Here is a 12,227-nt window from a genome sequence, read left to right as displayed (position 1 = left end):
CCAAAATTTATTGAAAGTGGCGTCACAGGTAGATTGGTTCGTAAAGAAAGCTTTTGGCACATTGGCCTTCATAAATCAATTTTCCAAGCGCAGGAGATGGGATATTATGCTGAAATTGTTTAAGACATTGGTGAGGCCTAATTTGGAGTATTGTGAGCAGTTCTGTTCATAGAAACATAGAAAACCTAGAGCACAATACAGGCCATTCAGCCCACAATGCTGTGCCGAACATGTACTTATTTTAGAAATTACCTGGGGTTGCCCATAGCCCTCTATTTTTCTAAGACCTACTGTATCCAGGAGTCTCTTAAAAGACCCTGTCATTTCCGCCTCCACCACCGTCGCCGGCAGCCCATTCCACACACTCACCACTCTCTGCGTAAAAAACTTACCCCGACATCTCCTCTGTACCTACTTCCAAGCACCTTAAAACTGCGCCCTCTCGTGTTAGCCATTTCAGCCCTGGGAAAAAGCCTCTGACTATCCACACGATCAATGCCTCCCATCATCTTATACACCTCCATCAGGTCACCTCTCATCCTCTGTCGCTCCAAGGAGAAAAGACTGAGTTCACTCAACCTATTCTCAAAGGCCATGCTCCCCCATCCTTGGAAATCTCCTCTGCACCATTTCTATGGTTTCCACATCCTTCCTGTAGTGAGATGATGAGAACTGAGCACAGTACTCCAAGTGGGGTCTGAGCAGGGTCCTATTTAGCTGTTTCATTACCTCTCAGCTCTGAAACTCAACCCCACAGTGATGAAGGCCAATGCACCATATGCTTTCTTAACCACAGTCAACCTGCGCAGCAGCTTTGAGTGTCCTATGGACTCGGATCCCAAGATCCCTTTGATCCTCCACACTGCCAAGAGTCATGCCATTAATACTATATTCTGCCATCATATTTGACCTACCAATTTGAACCACCTCACACTTCATCTGCCACCTCAACCCAGTTTTGCATCTTATCGATGTAACCTCTGACAGCCCTCCACACTACCCACAGCACCCCCAACTTTGTGTCATCAGCAAATTTACTAACCCATCCCTCCACTTCCTCATCCAGGTCATTTATAAAAATCAAAAAGAGAAGTGGTCCCAGAAACATCCTCTTCACATCCACTCTTTCAAGGGTTTTTAGCATTCAATAGATTTCAATGAGATCCCCCTAATTCTTTTAAGTTCCAGCAAGTACTGGCCCAGAGCCATCAAACACTCCTCAGCTGATAAGCCTTTCAATCCCGGGATCATTTTCATGAACTCCTTTGAACTCTCTCCAATATCAGCACAACCTTTCTTAGATGAAGGGCCAAAAAATGTTCACAATAGCCCAAGTGAGGCCTTACCAATGCCTTATAAATCCCTCAAGCAGATTCTATAGCAAAAAACAGGGCAGCATCATAGTGTAGTGGTTAGCACAATGTATTACAGTACCAGCGAACTCAGGAATTCATTGTCACAGACGGCTGTGGAGGCCAAGTCATTGTGTATATTTAAGGTGGATATTAATCGATTTTTGATAAGTCAGGGCATGATCATTATAGGGAGAAGTCAGGGGAATGGAGCTGAGAGGGAAATAGATCAGCATGATCAAATGGCAGAGCAGTTTTGATGACCTGTATGGCCTAATTCTGTTCCTATGTCTTTTGGTGTTATAGTCTTATAGTCTCAAACCAAACCAAAAATGTGGTGGCCTAGTGGTGTTCAAATAATGGAACATTGAAAAAAGATGGAGTGGAAAAAGAATCACTGTACATATAGCAAAGCCGTCTGGTAATCTCCCCACCATCAACCCCATCACACCCGGTCACTTACATCCAGGAGGAACTCCACTATAGTGTCAGCTGCCAGCTCACCATCATATTCGATCACGTTATCCTCCTTGAAGACATAAATGCTGCCTTCTTCAACCAGACCTGTAACAGGACATTGTTCAGCAGAGGGGCACAGAGGGGGGAAAGGGAGATCAGTCAGGCAAGTTCTATCTGAATGGGACTCACCTCCTTTCCCTATCCTCCCACCCAACATCATCAATCCACTATTACTGCCTCCCCTCCAACTCAGAATTCCTCATCCAACTTTCCCTCCTACACTCCACTACCATTTCCTCCCCCCCTTCCCCTCCACTCTCCACTCCTCTCTCTTACAATAGCCATCTCACTAACCCCTTCCTGCCCCCTCTTTCCTCTCAAGTACATGGGGAAATTGAGTGAACTCACCTAGTTTCTTTGCAACAGCCTCATCCTCCTCTGCATCAACCAAGCCAAACCCAATGTTCTTATCTTCCAAGACCTGTGCTGCCAGCTGGTGGATGGGAGAGAATCAGAAACAGGCTTATTATCACCGGCATATGACATGAAATGTGGTAACTAGCAGCAGCAGTTCAATGCAAAACATAATGTAGAAGGAAAATAAACAAAATAATAATAAATTAATAAATAAATAAATAAATAGATTTTATTCAGTATCTTTATACAGTATACGTATATTGAATAGACTAAAAATCATGCAAAAAACAGAATTACTATATATTTCAAAAAAGGGAGGTATTGTCCAGGGGTTCAATGTTCATTTAGGAATTGGATGGCAGAGGGGAAGAAGCTGTTCCTGAATCACTGAGTGTGTGCCTTCAGGCTTCTGTATCTCCTACCTGATGGTAACAGTGAGAAAAGGGCATGTCCTGATTGCTGGAGGTCCTTAGTAATGGACGCTGCCTTTCTAAGACACTGCTCCTTGAAGTTTTCTATGTTTTCGATGTTTTTCCAAGATGTCATAGGTCCATTGTAGGCTAGTACCCAAGATGGTGCTGACTAAATTTACAACCCCCTGCAGCTTCTTCCACTCCTGACAGTAGCTGCCCCATACCAGACAGTGAAGCAGCCTGTGCTCTCCACTATAGAATGCTATAGAAGTGTCATAGTCCGGTCCGTAAAATCCATATTCCGGTTCACAGTCTGGTCCATCGAGCCTTGCTCCAGCTTTTCCAATCTACCCTGTTTCTGTCCTTGTTGAGCTAATTGCGGCAGCTGATGCTCGTTGGGGCTGGCTGCATAAATATTTCCAGAGACCAGGGTGTGGCTGCTGGATTGTTCTTGTCCTTACTCCTTGTATCCCTTGCTCTGCCTTTTGTTTCCTCACCTGAAGCCCTGCCTTGTCTTGCCAGTAACTCTCGCCTCGCCTGAAGTTCTTGTCTTGCCTTGTCTTGCTTTGCCACTAGCCTTGCCTTGTCTTGCTGTCTGGTCCTGGAGCCACCCAGTACCTAGCTCCCTTCCTGTCCCTTGCCTCTGCCCGGGTAAGCCAGGCCGTCTTGCCATTACCTGGGGTTGGTTCTGTCCCTTCCTGTCCCTTGCCTCTGTCGGGTGGTGATCCGCACCCTGCCCAGGAGGAGCCTGCCAAGCCTCGCCTGGCCTGGCCTCAAGTCTCCTGCCTCCAGCCTCCAGCCTTGCCTCGCCTCAAGTCTCCTCCCTCCAGCCTCCAGCCTTGCCTCGCCTCGCCTCAAGTCTCCAGCCTCGCCTCGCCTCAAGTCTCCAGCCTCGCCTCGCCTCAAGTCTCCTCCCTCCAGTCTCCAGCCTCCAGCCTCGCCTCGTCTCCAGCCTCGCCTCAAGTCTCCTCCCTCCAGTCTCCAGCCTCCAGCCTCGCCTCAAGTCTCCAGCCTCCAGCCTCGCCTCAAGTCTCCTCCCTCCAGCCTTGCCTCAAGTCTCCAGCCTCGCCTCGCCTCAAGTCTCCTCCCTCCAGCCTCGCCTCAAGTCTCCAGCCTCGCCTCGCCTCAAATCTCCAGCCTCCAGCCTCGCCTCAAGTCTCCTCCCTTCAGCCTCCAGCCTCGCCTCAAGTCTCCTCCGTCCTGTCTCCAGCCTCGCCTCAAGTCTCCTCCCTCCAGCCTCACCTCGCCTCAAGTCTCCTCCCTCCAGCCTCACCTCACCTCAAGTCTCCTCCCTCCAGCCTCGCCTCAAGTCTCCAGCCTCTAGCCTCGCCTCAAGTCTCCTCCCTCCAGCCTCCAGCCTCACCTCAAGTCTCCTCCCTCCAGCCTCCAGCCTCACCTCAAGTCTCCAGCCTCGACTCGCCTCAAGTCTCCGCCCTCCAGCCTCGCCTCACCTCAAGTCTCCTCCCTCCAGCCTCCAGCCTCACCTCAAGTCTCCTCCCTCCAGCCTCGCCTCAAGTCTCCGCCCTCCAGCCTCGCCTCACCTCAAGTCTCCGCCCTCCAGCCTCACCTCACCTCAAGTCTCCGCCCTCCAGCCTCGCCTCACCTCAAGTCTCCTCCCTCCAGCCTCGCCTCAAGTCTCCGCCCTCCAGCCTCGCCTCACCTCAAGTCTCCTCCCTCCAGCCTCCAGCCTCGCCCCGCCTCAAGTCTCCTCCCTCCAGCCTCCAGCCTCGCCCCGCCTCAAGTCTCCTCCCTCCAGCCTCCAGCCTCACCCCGCCTCAAGTCTCCTCCCTCCAGCCTCCAGCCTCGCCTCAAGTCTCCTCCCTCCAGCCTCCAGCCTCGCCTCATCACCTCCCTCCAGCCTCCAGCCTCGCCTCAAGTCACCTCCCTCCAGCCTCCAGCCTCACCTCAAGTCTCGCCTCGTCTCCAGCCTCCAGCCTCGCCTCACCTCAAGTCTCCTCCCTCCAGCCTCCAGCCTCGCCTCGCCTCAAGTCTCCTCCCTCCAGCCTCCAGCCTCGCCTCAAGTCTCCAACCTCGCCTCGCCTCAAGTCTCCAGCCTCCAGCCTCGCCTCGCCTCGTCTCCAGCCTCCAGCCTCGCCTCAAGTCTCCTCCCTCCAGCCTCCAGCCTCGCCTCACCTCAAGTCTCCTCCATCCAGCCTCGCCTCGCCTCAAGTCTCCTCCCTCCAGCCTCCAGCCTCGCCTCGCCTCAAGTCTCCAGCCTCACCTCAAGTCTCCTCCCTCCAGCCTCCAGCCTTGCCTCGCCTCGCCTCAAGTCTCCTCCCTCCAGCCTCTCCTCGCCTCAAGTCTCCAGCCTTCAGCCTCGCCTCAAGTCTCCAGCCTTCAGCCTCGCCTCAAGTCTCCAGCCTCCAGACTCGCCTCATGTCTCCTCCCTCCAGTCTCCAGCCTCGCCTCACCTCGCCTCAAGTCTCCAGCCTCGCCTCACCAACCTCGCCTCGCCTCAAGTCTCCAGCCTCCAGCCTCGCCTCGCCTCCAGCCTCCAGCCTCGCCTCAAGTCTCCTCCCTCCAGCCTCCAGCCTCGCCTCACTTCAAGTCTCCTCCATCCAGCCTCGCCTCGCCTCAAGTCTCCTCCCTCCAGCCTCCAGCCTCGCCTCGCCTCAAGTCTCCAGCCTCCAGCCTCGCCTCAAGTCTCCAGCCTCCAGCCTCGCCTCAAGTCTCCTCCAGCCTTGCCTCGCCTCGCCTCAAGTCTCCTCCCTCCAGCCACCAGCCTCTCCTCGCCTCAAGTCTCCAGCCTTCAGCCTCGCCTCAAGTCTCCAGCCTTCAGCCTCGCCTCAAGTCTCCAGCCTTCAGCCTCGCCTCAAGTCTCCAGCCTTCAGCCTCGCCTCAAGTCTCCAGCCTCCAGACTCGCCTCAAGTCTCCTCCCTCCAGTCGCCAGCCTCGCCTCAAGTCTCCAGCCTCGCCTCACCTCGCCTCAAGTCTCCAGCCTCGCCTCACCTCGCCTCAAGTCTCCTCCCTCCAGCCTCGCCTCAAGTCTCCTCCCTCCAGCCTCGCCTCAAGTCTCCTCCCTCCAGCCTCGCCTTGCTTCAAGTCTCCTCCCTCCAGCCTCGCCTCAAGTCTCCTCCCTCCAGCCTCCAGCCTCGCCTCAAGTCTCCTCCCTCCAGCCTCCAGCCTCGCCTCAAGTCTCCTCCCTCCAGCCTCACCTCGTCTCACCTCGTCTCCAGCCTCCAGCCTCGCCTGAAGTCTCCAGCCTCGCCTCGCCTCAAGTCTCCTCCCTCTAGCCTCGCCTCAAGTCTCCTCCCTCTAGCCTCGCCTCAAGTCTCCTCCCTCCAGCCTCGCCTCACCTCAAGTCTCCTCTCTCCAGCCTCTAGCCTCGCCTCAAGTCCCCAGCCTCCAGCCTTGCCTCAAGTCTCCTCGTCTCCAGCCTCGCCTCGCTTCAAGTCTCCAGCCTCCAGCCTCGCCTCATGTCTCCAGCCTCACCTCAAGTCTCCTCCCTCCAGCCTTGCCTCGCCTCGCCTCAAGTCTCCAGCCTCGCCTCGCCTCAAGTCTCCAGCCTCGCCTCGCCTCAAGTCTCCTCCCTCCAGTCTCCAGCCTCCAGCCTCGCCTCGTCTCCAGCCTCGCCTCAAGTCTCCTCCCTCCAGTCTCCAGCCTCCAGCCTCGCCTCAAGTCTCCAGCCTCCAGCCTCGCCTCAAGTCTCCTCCCTCCAGCCTTGCCTCAAGTCTCCAGCCTCACCTCGCCTCAAGTCTCCTCCCTCCAGCCTCGCCTCAAGTCTCCAGCCTCGCCTCGCCTCAAATCTCCAGCCTCCAGCCTCGCCTCAAGTCTCCTCCCTTCAGCCTCCAGCCTCGCCTCAAGTCTCCTCCCTCCTGTCTCCAGCCTCGCCTCAAGTCTCCTCCCTCCAGCCTCACCTCGCCTCAAGTCTCCTCCCTCCAGCCTCACCTCACCTCAAGTCTCCTCCCTCCAGCCTCGCCTCAAGTCTCCAGCCTCTAGCCTCGCCTCAAGTCTCCAGCCTCCAGCCTCACCTCAAGTCTCCTCCCTCCAGCCTCCAGCCTCACCTCAAGTCTCCAGCCTCGACTCGCCTCAAGTCTCCGCCCTCCAGCCTCGTCTCACCTCAAGTCTCCTCCCTCCAGCCTCCAGCCTCACCTCAAGTCTCCTCCCTCCAGCCTCGCCTCAAGTCTCCGCCCTCCAGCCTTGCCTCACCTCAAGTCTCCGCCCTCCAGCCTCGCCTCACCTCAAGTCTCCTCCCTCCAGCCTCCAGCCTCGCCCCGCCTCAAGTCTCCTCCCTCCAGCCTCCAGCCTCGCCCCGCCTCAAGTCTCCTCCCTCCAGCCTCCAGCCTCACCTCGCCTCAAGTCTCCTCCCTCCAGCCTCCAGCCTCGCCTCAAGTCTCCTCCCTCCAGCCTCCAGCCTCACCTCGCCTCAAGTCTCCTCCCTCCAGCCTCCAGCCTCGCCTCAAGTCTCCTCCCTCCAGCCTCCAGCCTTGCCTCATCACCTCCCTCCAGCCTCCAGCCTCGCCTCAAGTCACCTCCCTCCAGCCTCCAGCCTCACCTCAAGTCTCGCCTCGTCTCCAGCCTCCAGCCTCGCCTCACCTCAAGTCTCCTCCCTCCAGCCTCCAGCCTCGCCTCGCCTCAAGTCTCCTCCCTCCAGCCTCGCCTCAAGTCTCCAACCTCGCCTCGCCTCAAGTCTCCAGCCTCCAGCCTCGCCTCGCCTCGTCTCCAGCCTCCAGCCTCGCCTCAAGTCTCCTCCCTCCAGCCTCCAGCCTCGCCTCACCTCAAGTCTCCTCCATCCAGCCTCGCCTCGCCTCAAGTCTCCTCCCTCCAGCCTCCAGCCTCGCCTCGCCTCAAGTCTCCAGCCTCGCCTCAAGTCTCCTCCCTCCAGCCTCCAGCCTTGCCTCGCCTCGCCTCAAGTCTCCTCCCTCCAGCCTCTCCTCGCCTCAAGTCTCCAGCCTTCAGCCTCACCTCAAGTCTCCAGCCTTCAGCCTCGCCTCAAGTCTCCAGCCTCCAGACTCGCCTCATGTCTCCTCCCTCCAGTCTCCAGCCTCGCCTCAAGTCTCCAGCCTCGCCTCACCAACCTCGCCTCAAGTCTCCAGCCTCCAGCCTCGCCTCGCCTCGTCTCCAGCCTCCAGCCTCGCCTCAAGTCTCCTCCCTCCAGCCTCCAGCCTCGCCTCACTTCAAGTCTCCTCCATCCAGCCTCGCCACGCCTCAAGTCTCCTCCCTCCAGCCTCCAGCCTCGCCTCAAGTCTCCTCCCTCCAGCCTCCAGCCTCGCCTCAAGTCTCCTCCCTCCAGCCTCCAGCCTCCAGCCTTGCCTCGCCTCGCCTCAAGTCTCCTCCCTCCAGCCACCAGCCTCTCCTCGCCTCAAGTCTCCAGCCTTCAGCCTCGCCTCAAGTCTCCAGCCTTCAGCCTCGCCTCAAGTCTCCAGCCTTCAGCCTCGCTTCAAGTATCCAGCCTCCAGACTCGCCTCAAGTCTCCTCCCTCCAGTCGCCAGCCTCGCCTCAAGTCTCCAGCCTCGCCTCACCTCGCCTCAAGTCTCCAGCCTCGCCTCACCTCGCCTCAAGTCTCCTCCCTCCAGCCTCGCCTCACCTCGCCTCAAGTCTCCTCCCTCCAGCCTCGCCTCAAGTCTCCTCCCTCCAGCCTCGTCTTGCTTCAAGTCTCCTCCCTCCAGCCTCGCCTCAAGTCTCCAGCCTCCAGCCTCGCCTCAAGTCTCCTCCCTCCAGCCTCCAGCCTCGCCTCAAGTCTCCTCCCTCCAGCCTCACCTCGTCTCACCTCGTCTCCAGCCTCCAGCCTCGCCTGAAGTCTCCAGCCTTGCCTCGCCTCAAGTCTCCTCTCTCCAGCCTCTAGCCTCGCCTCAAGTCCCCAGCCTCCAGCCTTGCCTCAAGTCTCCTCGTCTCCAGCCTCGCCTCGCTTCAAGTCTCCAGCCTCCAGCCTCGCCTCATGTCTCCAGCCTCACCTCAAGTCTCCTCCCTCCAGCCTCCAGCCTCGCCTCAAGTCTCCAGCCTCCAGCCTCGCCTCGTCTCCTCCCTCCAGCCTCGCCTCGCCTCGTCTCCTCCCTCCAGCCTCGATCGCCTCAAGTCTCCGCCCTCCAGCCTCGCCTCACCTCAAGTCTCCTGCCTCCAGCCTCCAGCCTCGCCTCGCCTCAAGTCTCCTCCCTCCAGCCTCCAGCCTCGCCTCACCTCAAGCCTCCTCCCTCCAGCCTCGCCTCACCTCAAGTCTCCTCTCTCCAGCCTCTAGCCTCGCCTCAAGTCTCCAGCCTCCAGCCTTGCCTCAAGTCTCCTCGTCTCCAGCCTCGCCTCGCTTCAAGTCTCCAGCCTCCAGCCTCGCCTCATGTCTCCAGCCTCACCTCAAGTCTCCTCCCTCCAGCCTCCAGCCTCGCCTCAAGTCTCCAGCCTCCAGCCTCGCCTCGCCTCAAGTCTCCTCCCTCCAGCCTCACCTCACCTCAAGTCTCCTCCCTCCTCCCTCCAGCCTCGCCTCGCCTCGTCTCCTCCCTCCAGCCTCGACTCGCCTCAAGTCTCCGCCCTCCAGCCTCGCCTCACCTCAAGTCTCCTGCCTCCAGCCTCCAGCCTCGCCTCGCCTCAAGTCTCCTCCCTCCAGCCTCCAGCCTCGCCTCACCTCAAGTCTCCTCCCTCCAGCCTCCAGCCTCACCTCGCCTCAAGTCTCCTCCCTCCAGCCTCCAGCCTCGCCTCGCCTCAAGTCTCCTCCCTCCAGCCTCCAGCCTTGCCTCAAGTCTCCTCCCTCCAGCCTCCAGCCTCGCCTCAAGTCTCCTCCCTCCAGCCTCCAACCTCGCCTCAAGTCTCCTCCCTCCAGTCTCGCCTCACCTCAAGTCTCCTCCCTCCAGCCTCCAGCCTCGCCTCACCTCAAGTCTCTTCCCTCCAGCATCCAGCCTCGCCTCGTCTCCAGCCTCCAGCCTCGCCTCGCCTCGTCTCCAGCCTCCAGCCTCGCCTCAAGTCTCCTCCCTCCAGCCTCCAGCCTCCAGCCTTGCCTCGCCTCAAGTCTCCAGCCTCGCCTCGCCTCAAGTCTCCAGCCTCCAGCCTCGCCTCAGGTCTCCAGCCTCCAGCCTCACCTCAAGTCTCTAGCCTCACCTCACCTCAAGTCTCCTCCCTCCAGCCTCCAGCCTCGCCTCACCTCAAGTCTCCTCCCTCCAGCCTCCAGTCTCGCCTCAAGTCTCCTCCCTCCAGCCTCCAGTCTCACCTCAAGTCTCCAGCCTCGCCTCGCCTCAAGTCTCCAGCCTCCAGCCTCGCCTCGTCAAGTCTCCAGCCTCCAGCCTCGCCTCGCCTCGTCTCCAGCCTCCAGCATCGCCTCAAGTCTCCTCCCTCCAGCCTCCAGCCTCGCCTCAAGTCTCCTCCCTCCAGCCTCCAGCCTCGCCTCAAGTCTCCAGCCTCCAGCTTCGCCTCAAGTCGCCTCGTTTCCAGCCTCGCCTCGCTTCAAGTCTCCAGCCTCCAGCCTCGCCTCATGTCTCCAGCCTCCAGCCTCACCTCAAGTCTCCTCCCTCCAGCCTCCAGCCTCGCCTCAAGTCTCCAGCCTCGCCTCACCTCGCCTCAAGTCTCCAGCCTCCAGCCTCGCCTCGCCTCAAGTCTCCTCCCTCCAGCCTCGCCTCAAGTCACCTCGTTTCCAGCCTCGCCTCGCTTCAAGTCTCCAGCCTCCAGCCTCGCCTCAAGTCTCCTCCCTCCAGCCTCGCCTCAAGTCTCCTCCCTCCAGCCTCGCCTCAAGTCTCCTCCCTCCAGTCTCGCCTCAAGTCTCCTCCCTCCAGCCTCGCCTCACCTCAAGTCTCCTCCCTCCTCCCTCCAGCCTCGCCTCGCCTCAAGTCTCCTCCCTCCAGCCTCGCCTCGCCTCAAGTCTCCTCCCTCCAGCCTCGCCTCGCCTCAAGTCTCCTCCCTCCAGCCTCGCCTCACCTCAAGTCTCCTGCCTCCAGCCTCGCCTCGCCTCAAGTCTCTAGCCTCGCCTCGCCTCAAGTCTCCTCCCTCCAGCCTCCAGTCTCGCCTCACCTCAAGTCTCCTCCCTCCAGCCTCTAGCCTCGCCTCAAGTCTCCTCCCTCCAGCCTCCAGTCACGCCTCAAGTCTCCAGCCTCGCCTCGCCTCAAGTCTCCAGCCTCCAGCCTCGCCTCGTCAAGTCTCCAGCCTCCAGCCTCGCCTCGCCTCGTCTCCAGCCTCCAGCATCGCCTCGTCAAGTCTCCAGCCTCCAGCCTCGCCTCGTCTCCAGCCTCCAGCATCGCCTCAAGTCTCCTCCCTCCAGCCTCCAGCCTCGCCTCACCTCAAGTCTCCTCCCTCCAGCCTCCAGCCTCGCCTCAAGTCTCCTCCCTCCAGCCTCCAGCCTCGCCTCAAGTCTCCTCCCTCCAGCCTCACCTCAAGTCTCGCCTCGTTTCCAGCCTCCAGCCTCGCCTCCAGCCTCCAGCCTCGCCTCACCTCAAGTCTCCTGCCTCCAGCCTCACCTCACCTCAAGTCTCCTCCCTCCAGCCTCGCCTCAAGTCTCCAGCCTCGCCTCACCTCGCCTCAAGTCTCCAGCCTCCAGCCTCGCCTCGCCTCAAGTCTCCTCCCTCCAGCCTCCAGCCTCACCTCGCCTCGTCTCCTCCCTCCAGCCTCGCCTCGCCTCAAGTCTCCGCCCTCCAGCCTCGCCTCGCCTCAAGTCTCCTCCCTCCAGCCTCCAGCCTCGCCTCAAGTCTCCTCGCTCCAGCCTCACCTCAAGTCTCGCCTCGTTTCCAGCCTCCAGCCTCGCCTCAAGTCTCCAGCCTCGCCTCAAGTCTCCTCCCTCCAGCCTCCAGCCTCACCTCACCTCAAGTCTCCTGCCTCCAGCCTCGCCTCACCTCAAGTCTCCTCCCTCCAGCCTCGCCTCAAGTCTCCAGCCTCGCCTCACCTCGCCTCAAGTCTCCAGCCTCCAGCCTCGCCTCAAGTCTCCTCCCTCCAGCCTCGCCTCGCCTCGTCTCCTCCCTCCAGCCTCAGCTCGCCTCGTCTCCTCCCTCCAGCCTCACCTCGCCTCAAGTCTCCAACCTCCAGCCTCGCCTCGCCTCAAGTCTCTTCCCTCCAGCCTCGCCTCACCTCAAGTCTCTTCCCTCCAGCCTCCAGCCTCGCCTCGCCTCAAGTCTCCTCCCTCCAGCCTCCAGCCTCGCCTCGCCTCAAGTCTCCTCCCTCTTCCCTCCAGCCTCGCCTCGCCTCAAGTCTCCAACCTCCAGCCTCGCCTCGCCTCGCCTCGCCTCAAGTCTCTTCCCTCCAGCCTCGCCTCACCTCAAGTCTCCTCCCTCCAGCCTCCAGCCTCGCCTCGCCTCAAGTCTCCTCCCTCTTCCCTCCAGCCTCCAGCCTCGCCTCAAGTCTCCTCCCTCCAGCCTCCAGCCTCGCCTTAAGTCTCCAAACTCCAGCCTCAAGCCTCCCCTCAAGTCTCCTCCCTCCAGCCTCCAGACTCGCCTCAAGTCTCCTGCCTCCAGCCTCGCCTCAAGTCTCCAAACTCCAGCCTCCAGCCTCGCCTCAAGTCTCCTCCCTCCAGCCTCGCCTCAAGTCTCCTCCCTCCAGACTCACCTCAAGTCTCGCCCCATCTCCAGCCTACAGCCTCCAGCCTCGCCTCAAGTCTCCAGCCTCGCCTCACCTCAAGTCTCCTCCCTCCAGCCTCGCCTCACCTCAAGTCTCCTCTCTCCAGCCTCCAGCCTCGCCTCAAGTC

General features: G+C 59.8%; 1 protein-coding gene across 1 annotated transcript in view; it reads right to left on the bottom strand.

Annotated features, from left to right (window-relative positions):
* The window catches only part of LOC140192946 (calsequestrin-1-like), a 58,289-nt gene that overhangs the window by 32,761 nt on the left and 13,301 nt on the right, over window positions 1–12,227 (bottom strand). Inside the window, exons 2-3 of the mRNA XM_072250418.1 lie at window positions 2,220–2,304; window positions 1,816–1,916 (exon numbers count right to left, since the gene is read on the bottom strand). Of these exons, the coding sequence (XP_072106519.1) occupies window positions 1,816–1,916; window positions 2,220–2,304 (186 nt within the window). The remainder of the gene's footprint in view (window positions 1–1,815; window positions 1,917–2,219; window positions 2,305–12,227) is intronic.

This window comes from Mobula birostris, unplaced genomic scaffold, assembly GCF_030028105.1.
Source record: "Mobula birostris isolate sMobBir1 unplaced genomic scaffold, sMobBir1.hap1 scaffold_319, whole genome shotgun sequence".
NCBI classification, from domain to species: Eukaryota; Metazoa; Chordata; class Chondrichthyes; order Myliobatiformes; family Myliobatidae; genus Mobula; species Mobula birostris.
Note: the sequence above shows the minus strand (reverse complement) of the source record. Positions and strands in the feature narration are given on the sequence as shown.